Source organism: Danio aesculapii, chromosome 23, assembly GCF_903798145.1.
Source record: "Danio aesculapii chromosome 23, fDanAes4.1, whole genome shotgun sequence".
In the NCBI taxonomy this organism is placed as follows: Eukaryota; Metazoa; Chordata; class Actinopteri; order Cypriniformes; family Danionidae; genus Danio; species Danio aesculapii.
Window position 1 is genome coordinate 36,017,592 of NC_079457.1, and position 13,487 is coordinate 36,031,078.

At 35.9% G+C, this 13,487-nt stretch overlaps 1 protein-coding gene across 2 annotated transcripts; it reads right to left on the reverse strand.

Moving 5' to 3' along the window:
• Positions 1-1,763: 1,763 nt before the first annotated feature.
• trim35-39 (tripartite motif containing 35-39) lies at positions 1,764-13,144 on the reverse strand. Of its 2 annotated transcripts, XM_056448703.1 has the most exons (6): positions 12,578-13,143; positions 12,369-12,452; positions 9,521-9,751; positions 9,423-9,445; positions 9,229-9,347; positions 1,764-4,082 (listed from the first exon to the last, which is right to left on the reverse strand). In XM_056448703.1, exons 1-6 carry the CDS (start codon positions 12,977-12,979, stop codon positions 3,598-3,600), a joined length of 1,344 nt encoding a protein of 447 aa, XP_056304678.1. In that variant the 5' UTR covers positions 12,980-13,143; the 3' UTR covers positions 1,764-3,597. The 2 variants fall into 2 exon arrangements, with proteins under 2 accessions (XP_056304678.1, XP_056304677.1); XM_056448702.1 differs by having other exon boundaries at positions 9,423-9,751; positions 12,578-13,144.
• Positions 13,145-13,487: the final 343 nt, after the last annotated feature.

The window sequence follows — 13,487 nt, forward strand, 5'->3', positions numbered from 1 at the left end:
ATACAAAGAATATAAAGCTCTTGGTTTTACTCTAAGCAATAGTCATTCTTTAGTCCAGTGTTATCATATTACAAAATCCACATAGTCCTTTTAGCTTGCAACTGTATTTGTATATAGCTCTATGAATTGGTTTAAAGTCCCTGTGAAATCAAAATGTTTCAATATGTTAGTCTTAACCATTTGTGCACTAATTTTTCTAAATGGTTTTGTGCATGTAGCCTTGTTAATAGTGTTCTAAATGAACATGTTTTTATGCATTTATTTTCTCCAGATTTTTTTTTTTTTTCAAGAAAATTGTATTTGAATATGTTGTAAGAACCGTTCAATGTAAAAATTGAATAGGAGAACAAAACAAAACAACTGCTTTCAACAGATCAATTCAGATTCAAAAACACATTTATTACATTTAAAAGTAGAAAACCATTTGATATAAGCACCCCTGGAAATCATGAATATGAATAAGAATACAGAGTATTTGGTCCGATGCTACAGAATTACAACAGTTAAAGAAAAAAATAACATAAAAAATCAAAGAGCCCATAAATAATCAAAAGTAAATACATTTAAATACAAAAAACTATTATTTTCAGTACATCTCAGGATTTTTGTACACATCTGACAGAATTAGTCACACAGGTTAATAATAAGAAGCTGCTGATTCCGTTTGTGAAGTTTAGTGATCCTGATTAGCTGAGATTGAGAGATTTATTGAGTTTTTCAGATTTATTGAGTTCCTGAAGCCATGTCCACATGTGCAGTTATTTTTGTACAATTTTCCAAAAAAAAAAAAAAAAAAAAAAAAAAAAAAAAAAACACATCCTGACGCTTTTAAAAATCTTTACCTTGACAAAACTTTTCACAAATTTGGGTTTCAGTGAGCTGATACTGTTTTTGTGTAGAAAAAAAAAGCTGTGATTTAGCCAATACCCAAGTTTGTGTGGACAAGAGGGCAGCACATTTAACAGCAGGAGTTCATTATTATCTGTTCACTCAGCACTTTAACTCTGCTTCAGTGTTATTTGAACTCTTTGTAGGAGTGGGATCAGTGGGAGAGGTTAATTTTACTCTGAAGACTTTGCTGTGTATCAAAAAAGTCAACTTTTCAGTAAAATGTCACTTAAATGGTTGTAATTTTCAGATGGAGTGTTATGAAAACAAAAAATAAACAAGACCAATAACCTTTATTAACTTTATTGATTTATTAACACATTTTTGCCAATTTCCCATGATTTATGTTCTTACAAGGTATTTGCCCTCTGGCAACTATAGTAGCAGATTGGACTTGAGACAACGTAATAAACAAACTATAGATCTCTTGAAAGATTTGTTTTGTATGAATCTAGAGACCTTCATGATTATGTTGATATTTATTTGTGAACATGAAAATTGCCTTTATTTGGGAGACTTTGCATCCATTTTGCAACCTAGAATTAGGGGTAGGAAGTTGAAGGCCTCATGTGACAGGAAGCAAATAATTTCCTTTTTTTTTTTTCTTGAAATCTTTTATTTGGTTGTTTGCTTGCATGTCTTTGAGAAATTAAACATGTATAACCTAGAAAGTTACTTAGAAAAGGAAAATGGCAACAATGAACTTTGGCAACTATAGAAAGACATGTTGCTTCTGTCTAAAGGCTTTTGCACATTCTATTATGTGGGAGCAGTTTAGGTTTCATTTAGTTAGACTGTATTGTGTATTATCATAGAATGTGTTCGTCTGTAATTTCAAAATGCCACTTGTATTTTCACTTTATTTGTGTTGCCAAACATTTTGGTGAATTACATTTTTTTGGATTGGTTATATATTGCGACGTAGTGGCACAGTAGGTAGTGCTGTCGCCTCACAGCAAGAAGGTCGCTGGTTCGAGCTGGGTCAGTTGGCGTTTCTGTGTGGAGTTTGCATGTTCTCCCCGAATTCGCGTGGGTTTCCTCCAGGTGCTCCGTTTCCCCCACAGTCCGAAGACATGCGGTACAGGTGAATTGGGTAAGCTAAATTGTCCATAGTGTATGAGTGTGTGTGGATGTTTCCCAGATATTGGTTCCGGCTGGAAGGGTATCCGCTGTGTAAAAACGTGCTGGATAAGTTGGCGGTTCATTCCGCTGTGGCGACCCCAGATTAATAAACGGACTAAGCCGAAAAGAAACTGAATGAATGGTTATATATTTGAAAATAATGAGAAAATGTTAACTTTAGCGATGACGATGCTCCAAGATGCCAATGCAATGGCTTGCAGCAATAGTTTTTCATTCCCATAACGTCACAATTTTTAAATCAATTTCTACATTTTCTTAGACTTGTATGTCATTGCAGACAAAACAACAGCACATTTTAATGTTTAATTTATTTCAAGTTTGGTTCTTGCAACACATTTTTCAAAAAAAAAGTTGGAACAGTAAAGCTTTTACCATTTTGTAATGTTGCCATTCTTTTCACAACACTTAAAAGATGTTTAGGGTCTGAAGACTGAAGTGTTTCAAGTGTAACTTTGTCCCATTCTTCCTGTAAACAAGTTAAGGTGGGCAACAGTATGGAGTCTTCGTTGTTGCATTTTGCGCTTCAAAATGCACCACACATTCTCTATTGGAGACAGGTCGGGACTGCAGGCAGGCTAGTCAAGTACTTGTATCTTCTTCCTCCGCAGCCAGGACTTTGTAATGTGTGCAGACCGTGGTTTTGCAAACATGCATGGGTGTCCCTGGAAAAGAAGGCATCATATTGTGCTCCAAAATCTCTGAAATCACAGAAGTGCAAAGTTACCTTTGCCAACTGCCAACCTTTTGCACTGACACAAACCCATGCCATGACAGACCCTGGCTTTTGAACTTGTTGCTGTTAACAGTCTGGATGATCCTTCTTTGGTCCAGAGCACATTTCTCCTAAAAAAATTCCTGAAATACTGATTCATCTGACCACAGTACACATTTGCACTGTGTGATGGTCCATCCCAGATGTCTCAGAGAAGTCGATGGCAAACTGGTGATCCTCTGCCCGTCTTTGCTTCTAAAGGACTAGATCTTTCCAGGATGCTGCTTTTGTACCAAATCATAATTACAATCACCTGTTGACATCACCTGTTTCAAATCACATCATTGTTTTACCAATTTAATAACCAATTTACCCGATTACTAGCCCTGAACTGCTCCTGTCCTAACTTTTTTGGAATGTGTTGCAGGTCTGAATGACAGGAAAGAATGTATATTTACAAATGAAATGAAGTTGACCAGAGAAAACAGAAAATATTTAGTGTTCAAATTGTCTGCAATGAAATACAAGTCAAAGTAAATTTAGAAATCACTACTCCTTTTTTTATTTGTGTTTCCCCACACTGTTCTAACTTTTTCTGATTTGGAGTCGATTAAAATCATTTCAAAGATGTCCAAACATGACTATTTATAAGCATCAAGCTCTCAAACGGAAGTTCAGAGCATCCTCCTTATGCATACACGCAAACCTTTATGGGTAATTTTGCGTTCTACGAAAAAAGTCTATAGATCTGTGGATCAGTGAGTGTACTGATCTGTGGTTGTGTCCATTCTGCAAACAGCAGTTCATAGCAGATCCTAGAGTGATAAACACACTACTGTTCATAGGTATAATTTTTACAAGGAATTGGGTAAGATCCAGAGATGGGTAAAGCTGTATAAGAATGGAAAGACTGTCTCGGTGAAGGTGGTTGTGAATGTGTGTATATGTGTGTTAGTTACAGGGTCAGAGAATGACACCCTTCCTTTGTCATAGTCCAGCTGAACCCTCACCCGCTCCAGGTTCTGCCCAACTGGAAAACCAGACTCTTCAAACAGTCTGTACTGCACACTCCACACACCAGAGTCAAAGAAATCACAACCCTTCCTCTGATTTGAGGCTGTAGTCACCCCCAGACCCCAGGACGAGCTCTCCTTTACCTCCACATCCCAGCAGTGAGTTCCTGAGCTAAAACCCTCAGAGCCCAGAACACACGAATGCTCATCAAACCTCTCTGGATTATCGGGAAGATCTCCACTGTCAGTGCTGCATCTCAGACTGGTCAGATCATTAGACAAGAGTAGGTCTGGATGAGCCGTGTTTGGATCCAGGATCACAGGAGCTGATGAGACACAATATTCTGATGTCATCAAGAATGATCATGAGCACTGACTACGTTTACATGGACACCAATAATTCGATTTAATGTGATTAAGACAATACTCTGATTAAGAGTTAACTATGTAAACAGGGATTTTTGATTAATTTAATCAGATTAAGGTCATAATCGAACTAAAGAGAAATTAAATTAAGACACGTGCAGTATGCCAATTTTAGTCGCATTATTGAAGTGCACTACAGGCATTAATCGAATTATTACCGTCATGTAGGACTTTTTGCAGCGATTAGCGATAGGTAGTCCACACACACACACACACATGGCTGTTTGACACTCTGCACATACCAAGTCAGTGCAGACCACAGACACCTGCATTGTGAAATGCGGAGGTTTTTATTTTTCTTCTATTCAGCATGCGGTATGAACTTCCATTAAAACAACATCTCCAGCAGTTCATAGTTGCATCCAATATCTCGTTTGTCACAGAGGGCGTGCAGGAAATGTTTGTGAATGAAAGTGAAAGTGCCAAACTGCAGTTAAAGTCGACAAATTAAAAATGAAACACCCGAAATTGCATGAAACTCCAGAGAAAATGCAGATTGCGCGATGACGCAATGACGTTAAACGAAGTATGTGCTATAACATGTAAAACGGGACCATGAAAGTAACACTCAAAAAGCAACTCATGTAAACACCTTAGTCTTATTATTCTCTTAATTAGATTAAAGCAAATAATTTGATTACTGATATCCATGTAAACGTAGTCATTGAGAAAGCACTAATATCTATTGAACAATTATCATTGTTTTAGAGCATACCAGCTTATGGATAATTTTAAAGGCACAGTTCCCACAAAAATCTTTAATTTCCAGTTAATTTACTTTCCCAGAGGGCATCCAAGATGTAAGGTCACTTTTCCCAGTAAAACAGTAAAGACATCTGATATAAAATGTCCTGTGATATCCATTTAATGCAGATCAGTGGGTGCCATCACTTGTAGATTAAAGACATGAAATGATCACTCAGGCACAAAATGAACATTTATTCATTCATTTTCCTTCGGCTTAGTCTCTTTTTTAGGGGTCACCACAGCTGAATGAACCACCACCTTAACCAGCATATGTTTTACGCAGCAGTTGCCCTTCCAGCCACAACCCAGCACTGGGAAACACCCACACACACTCGCAATCGCACACGTACACTGCGGCCAATTAGTATTTACTTACTACGGCCTATTTAGTTAATTCAATTTACCTGTACCGCATGTCTTTAGATTGTGGCGGAAACTGGAGTACCCAGAGGAAACTCACGCAAACAAGGGGAGAACTCCACACAGAAATGCCAACTGGCCCAGCTAGGACTCAAAACCAGCGACCTTCTTGCTGTGAGGTGACAGTGCTAACCACTGAGCCACCCTGTCGCCCACAAAATTAACATTATTAACTAAAATATTTAATATATTGTAGCATTAATATGCATCACGCTTACCTAGGCTATAAATAACATGTAATAAAGTTGTAAATAATGTTCAGTTTGTTGCACTGAGTGTTCATTTCTCTCCATAAGACCTCAGTGCGTCATCAAGAACCACTGGTAGTAATTATGAATTGTGATGGCACCTACTGACCTCCATTTTATGGATACCAGAGGACAACAGTCCCAGCTAAAAATCTTCTTTACTGGTCTACTGGAGATAAAGTCACCTACATCTTAGGTAAATTAATAGGACATTTTCATTTTTTGGTGAACTATCCCTTTAAGACTAGCATACTGACAGTAAAAACTTTGACAGTTCAATTTTGATGGTCTTCCTTTTGTAGGGGCCTTGGAGCCAGACAGGTTGTGAATCAAGGCTGATATACTGTACATTAAATTAAATCAAAGAAAAAAAAACTGGTTTTTGATGCCATGTTGACAAAAATATAGACCCGTTTGAAACATTCCCAGAAAAAAATTATGTTTAATGTTTTTTTTTTTTCATGTTTATACTGTCTGTGATGTAACAACTTGACTGAACTGCAGAGCTTGTGCAAACATATCCACACCTCCGTATAAATAGCTTTTTAACTGTTGTTTAATAATGTAATTTTAGTTGTGTGTATTTTGTTATTAATTGGGTGGTCCAGAGTGTATTTTAAGGCTTGGTTGTGTTTATAGGGTGCAAAGCAATGTGTGCTCATGCTTCATTTGCAGAGATGTTTAAAGTACTAGAGACCCAGACTTAAGTAAAAGTACAAGTGCTCTATCAAAAAGTGACTTGAGTAAAAGTTGAAGTGCTCTAAGCACCATACTTAAGTAGAAGTACTAAAGTATTCAACATATTTTGTACTTAAGTATTGCAAGTAGTTTATTTCAAAATTTACTAAAGTACTGAAAGTAAAAGTACAAGTATTGTGTAATGTAATTATTAAAAAACGCAGTCAAAAGACATTATATTGTTTTGTTTATTTTAAATATGTTTTTTTGGGGGCACGTCATTAAGCAGAACGAAAAGAAACATGGCTTATGATACTGTTTTTCTCTCGTGCTTGAACCACAGATCTGACAGATTATAACAGCTTTAACACACACCTTTCAAAGTTGTGTGTCACAAAAACACTCCATAATCCACTCAAGACGCTATTGAAACCCATTTTCGGATCGCAAATTACCAGTTGTAAACGCTGTAAACCGAAGTTCTAAACATTATACCAAAAGACGCTGGTCACTATGGCCCCCTCCATGCAGTAGCCAAGAAAAAGGTCTATAATTGTAACGAGTAGGGGTGGTTTGGTTTGGTTACGATTATCATGCCATCTTCGGTTCAATTCGATATCACGGTGCATTGAAGATGCTTTCCATACATAATTAGATATTTTTTTAACAAGAATTTTTTTTATTAAAATCTATAAATATATTTAGATTTATATATTATTTGTAATAAAATTTTGTTCTTTAATACAGCAGTAAGAGATATGAACTGTACCCTTAATTTGACCTGCTTAAAGAAAACACTCTTTCTGAATGTATCAAACAAAACTCCAATACATGATTAGAAGACAGCGTGAGCATTTATAGCAAATAAACTAATGTAAATATTATCCTGCTTGCTTTTTGAGCGCTGACAGGCGAGGTCTTACACTCCTATGATTGGTCATTGTCTTCACCTACTCAACAGAAAGGGCTGCGATCGGCTTTAGAAATGAAAGTGCTGTTCACTGATGGCGGGAAGAACAGCTGCGGTTACAGTCTGTATGCGCATAATATGCGGTTATCACAGGTAATCCATAATAGACACAGTGGAGAAAACTTGCACCTCAGGCACGCTCGTGTCTGGATCTGGATAAAGTATCGCTTTAACAGCCAAGAGGAGAGGAAAAGTTATCTCACAAATAGGCCAGTGGGTCAAATGTTTAAAGTGAGAGAGAGAGAGAGAGAGAGAGAGAGAGAGAGAGAGAGAGAGAGAGAGAGAGAGAGAGAGAGAGAGAGAGAGAGAGAGAGAGAGAGAGAGAGAAAGAGAGAGAGAGAGAGAGAGAGAGAGAGAGAGAGAGAGATAGAAAGAGGTAAAGGTGGAGTTTTACTCGCCCTCGCCTCCTACGCCATAGTATTCTACTGCGACATCGCGCATAGGAGATAAATGACATCAGTACGTAATAACTGGTTATGATCTATTACAATTATTAAGTAGGAGAAAAACAATACTCCAGTAGAGTACAGATACAGCCTTTTAGTACTTAAGTACAGTAGTGAAGTAGTTCTACTTCGTTGCTATACATCTCTGTTCATTTGTATGATCACATTATTTTTTCATATATCTTTAATTATATACTGCTACTCAACTAACATTAAAAATGACTGTAATATTTCCTAGTTCCTCCTAAAGCCCACAATTAAGAGGCTCTGATTGGTCAGCTAACATAATGAGCTGTGATTCACGGGTTGGCTCCACGTCACCAGGAAGTGCCACGCCTCTATTAGCACGCGCTTTGCCATTGTGTAAATACTGTCAGTCAGTGTAACTGTTAGCCTGCTCTCTAAATCTGACAAGTGTCTTTCATATATTCAGAATAAGCATGTTTAAGTAATATGAAACGTTCACATATCTTTTGTGAGTTCGTTATTTGAGATGTAGAATACAGGGAAAGCAGGTGCATAGAGAGACAATGCAGCGTTGTTAAAGACTGTGGGTGTTTACAGGGTTTTCAGGGATAAAAATGAATTTGTTGCTAAATTGTTTACGGTGCCAAACAGCATTTCCTGTTGTTTACATCCTTGTTTTACTTTTTCAATAGGTGAAATTCTATGTTTATGCAACTGTTCTCAATGTTCATAAATGTGACCCTGAATGGTCTTATGCTGAACTGGTAAGTAAGTCATAATTATAAAATTTTCCCTTATGCTAAAAATCATTAGAACATAAGATCATGTTACCATAAAGATATGTTGTACATGTTCTGCTGTAAATATAGCAAGACAACTGTATTTTTTGTAATATGATTTATATCAGTATTTAGACTTTTTTTTTAACCTTCAGATTCCAGATTAATGTGTCAGCCAAATATCATCCAATCCCAAGCAAAACATAGATCAAGTAAAAGTTACATTTTATTCAGCTGTCATTTCTTCTCCCTAAACATACAAATGGTGACTTAAAAACCACAATACGCACTGAACTAGGTCTGCACGATATTGGAGAAAATCTGACATTGCGATATTTTGTTTAGCTGCGATATATTGTGATATGATTAAAAATTCACAAGATGATTTTAATAACTATATTTGGAAAGATTAAATTAAATTAACTGGGATGATCAAGCCTTTTTCTATGCAGTGGATTTCTCTGCACAAATTATAATAAATTACAAGCAAAAATAAATAAACAGTGCCTTATGGTTTTTTTGGAGACAGAAATTGAACTATCAAACGTAAAATAACATGGTCATTATTGTATAAATAATTGTAAAAATCATAATATTTAAGAGTATCTTTATCTTTTAATCTTTAATAAATAATCTAATTCTGCAATGTGACTTTTGCAGACACACATTGCGAAATCAATGCTCAAAGGATATATTGTTCAGCCCTACACCAAACCGTGAACTCTATGTACCCTTACAACCCAGAACTTTGCAGTTCATATATGAGGAATGTCACAGTTCTAAAAACTCACTGTTGTGGACAATGTCTTGCATCTTCTTCCAGACTCTGAATGGCAGGTTGCCCAAGTGTTGTGCCACATGAATCAAAGATCCAGGAGTCACTTGTGGATCAGACAGTGAGCTCTGGACCCTGGAAGAACATCACAACTGTGGTGAGTTTGAGCTTCAGAACAACAGAGACAAGAGACACCAGCAGATCACTCACCTTTCCATTCTGACTGGAAAATTCTGCAGAGGAAACAGACAATTTAGTATATGACAAATCAAATGACCAATGACGGAATCAATTATGTGAAATGAGACCTTAAGAAACAAGACTTCATTGGCATTCATCATCTCCTCCAAGTCTCTGATAGTGTGTGAAAGAGCTGAGATGTGTCCGTTTATCCCCTCAAGCTTCTCCTTCATCCTCTGGTTCTTCTGCTCCTTTTCTTTTCTCAGTGCAGTCATTGCAATTTCCTCTTCGACTTGGAGAAACTGATGAAGCTTCTCAAACTTCAATTTAATCTGATGCTCTGTGTGCTCGGCTTGAGACTAAAATCACATTAGATTCACTTCAATAAGCACACATCAATACATTATATAATAACCTTTTAAAATGAAAATTCAGCTAACAGTGTGCATTAATGGCTGCCCACAATTTTAGCAATGAAGCTGATTCTGGATTCTGAAACTTTTTTTTTTTTTCATTAAAAATTAATTTCCCTCATGGAGATAACAAATTAAGATTATATTTTGGGAATCAGACTGTTGCGCTCTGTTGTACTGAATGTGGGCTTATCCTGTATTGTGCTTCAAATCTTAAAAGTACTTACAACTAATATAATTTATGGCCAATAAATGATTAACAACACAGTAGGGAAAAATAAGTATTGAACACATTATTTTTTTCCAGGGAATAATACTTCTAAAAAAGCTGTTGACATGGAATTTAACCAGATTTTAGTAAAAACCCAAACAATACAAATAAAAAAATAAAACAAAAAACATCAAAAAAAAAAAAAAGAAAAGAGTTATGTGTACTAACAATGAAATGACAGAACGAGAAAGTACTGAACTACTGAAATGAAAAATAACAGCAGCTTAAAGACACCTCTCATATGGAGCATGAAGTCACATGATTTGCTCCAGAGACAGTTTTTCACAGACCAACAGATTGTAATTATCTCGATGTTCTGTGGGTCTCGTCTATCGAATCTGATCTTTAATTTGTATTTTATATTGGATTCAAGTCAGGTGATTGGCTGATCCATTCTACAGCTTGAGTTTCTTTTCTGATAAAATTTGAGAGTTTCATTGGCTGTGCTTTGCATCTTTGTCTGGACTGGTTTCTGAAGAACTACTGAGAGATTCAGCTGCTGTCTGGGCTTTCACTGCCTTTCTACACCTCCCTTTCTTCATGTTTCAATACTTTTTCCGTGCGTCATTTCATTTTATTACATTCATTTGTAAACAAATTAGATTTGTTTTCTTTGCATATATAGATTTCTTTGCTTGCTTTTCACATCCGGTGAAAATTTCATGTCAACAGCACCTTTAGAAATATGTTTTCTGAGAAAAATGGTGACGTGTTCAATAATTATTTTCCCTGCTGGATAATACGAATAATATAATACTAAAGTAATATAATTAATCATTGCAGACTTAATGTAATAATATACATTTAAAAAGTGAACTATGTAATATTGTCAAATGAGAAAGATTAAAAGTACCTCCAGAAAACTTTTTATGCTGATTAACATACTAAAGCACTTGTTAATTTTAAAAACACATTTACATTTTTTTTTAAAAAACATATTGTAAAAAAAAGATTTGTGTTGGGAAAACAAAGGAATTAACTCAACTTATCGGTTTTTACACATTTAAGTGGATTGAAGATTACGCAATAGTAAAAAAAACTCACGAATTGTGTTGTTTCAGGACATTTTAAATAAGTAGTTTGAACAAACAGCAAACTTAATTTTGAGTGCAATTAAATTTTTACAGGGGTGTAATTTGACAATTGTATGTAAAAGTAATACAATTAAACTGAATTAAACTGCAACTTTACATTACAAACAAAAAACAAGACCACAAATGTGTAATTATAAATATATTTACATATACATTACATAGTTGGATCGGTAGAAATGACATTCACACTTCAGCATGCTAAAGGTTTTTCGCAATGCTACCCTGTTAAATTAACTTAAAATAAAAAAGGTTTAAGGGATAGTTCAGCCCCCCAAAAATTCTTATCAAGGGTATTATAAGGGTATTAACCCTTTACTGGTTTTAAAACTTTATGCATTTCTTTCTTCTGTTGAACACAAAAGAAGGTATTTAAAAAAATGTTGTAAACTTTCAACCACTGATTTCCATATTTGTTTTTCCTATTGTGCATGTCAATGATAAGGGTTTCTTCAAATTATCTTATATTGTGTTGAACAGAAATAAGAAACTCAAAAAGGTTTGGAACCACTTGATGGTGAGTAAAAAGTAAGTAATTGTTAATTTTTGGATGAACTATGACTTTAAAGTATAGATATCAAACTGAATTTCTGGAGGGCCGCAGCACTGCACAGTATTGCTCCAACCCTGATTAAACACAGCTGATCCAACTAATGAAGGTGTCTGTGACTCTTTTGAACACCTTGATTATTTGGATCAGCTGTGTTTGATCAGGGTTGGAGCAAAACTGTGCAGAGCTACGACCCTCCAGAAATTCTGTTTGAGACCTATGCTTTAAAAAGTCCATGCTGATGGGGTTAATGAACCAAAAACAGATTGCTGGTTGTTATTTTACAACACACTAAACAGAATCTTAACCAGGGATGTTGCTAGACATAAAGCTCTACCTCTACTCTTATCACCTTTCTTTAGTTTCCCTTTGTTTTTGAGTGAACCCCTTGTTTTTCTAATGATGTACTTATGTTCACTGCGCACATCTGTAAAAGCATTAGAATGATTGCTAAATAAATAATAGAAATCAATCCTGTAACTCAAAGCTTTTATATCAGATTTTACTGGGGTACATTGGGTCTAGCCACAACCCTGAAATAAACCATAATAAACTAGAATCTGTTACTGGTATATGAATGAATCAAAAGTGCACATATACATCCTACACATGCTAAGAAAATATTTTGACTTTCAGATTCTGTTTTCTCACCTTGATGTGTTGAAGTGTTTTCTCACACTGTACTTTAATCTTCTCCCTGTGTTTAAGCTTCTCTTGTAACAAGTCTAACTCCACCTAATATTAAACAAAGACATATACACAAGCTATATATAGGCTGTATACAGAAAATACAGTGCTATGATGGTGGAAATATACGAAGTAGCTCCAATGCAAGGGAATGTGAATATATGAAACCATACCTTACATGATGAAATGACTTCACTGATGGGTCTGAATGTGTGACTGATGTGCTTCTCTGAATCTCTGCACACTAAACACACAGGCTGTTTGTCCTCCAGACAGAAGAGTTTGAGTCGCTCATTGTGTAAACCGCAGAATTCCTCGGTCCCGGATGAAGAACAGCTCTCATGACTTCTCCCCTTCTCGAACAACTCGCACAAGTTTTTTAACACAAGATTACTTGGAGGATCGTCTTTAGAGGATCTTCTCCTGCACACAGGGCACTCCCGAGAGTTCTTGGTTCTCCAGAATTGCTGAATACACTCTTTACAGAAACTATGACTGCATGATAGAAGAACTGGCAACTTAAAGATTTCACAGCATATTGGACAAGAAATTTCCTTTACCGAAAGTGAATCCATAGTAGCTGTTCGAGTGCTTCGGCAATATTACGCTTTTAAAATGATGGTTTCGATAACAATGAGAGAATGACAATTTGAGAGAATCCCACAAATTCTATTCAGAAAAAAAAAATGCTTGATTGTGCGTCTGATCTTCTATGATTTTCTGTTGTTTTAAACTGAGAAAAAAGAAAGTTAATCCTGTGACAGTCAAGTTTTTACATGTTTTAAGCGGGTGGAGTGAGTTTTTAATCATCTTGCACCCACAAGTTTTCCTTGATGTTTCGAAACGAAATTAGGGTGGGACCTGTGGCACACACCGCAAAGTATGGAAAGGCATCGGGGCCAAAATCTTTGGAAAAAATCTGTCCCTGCTGAAAAATCCAGTTTAAATCAGCCTAGGCTGAGTATGGTTGACAACGCTTATTTGTCAACTAATCAACATGAAATAGCTGTTTCTAATATTTGTTTTTGCATATGTGGCACTATATGGAAAGCTACGGTAGAATAAAAGAACACTATGCAAACA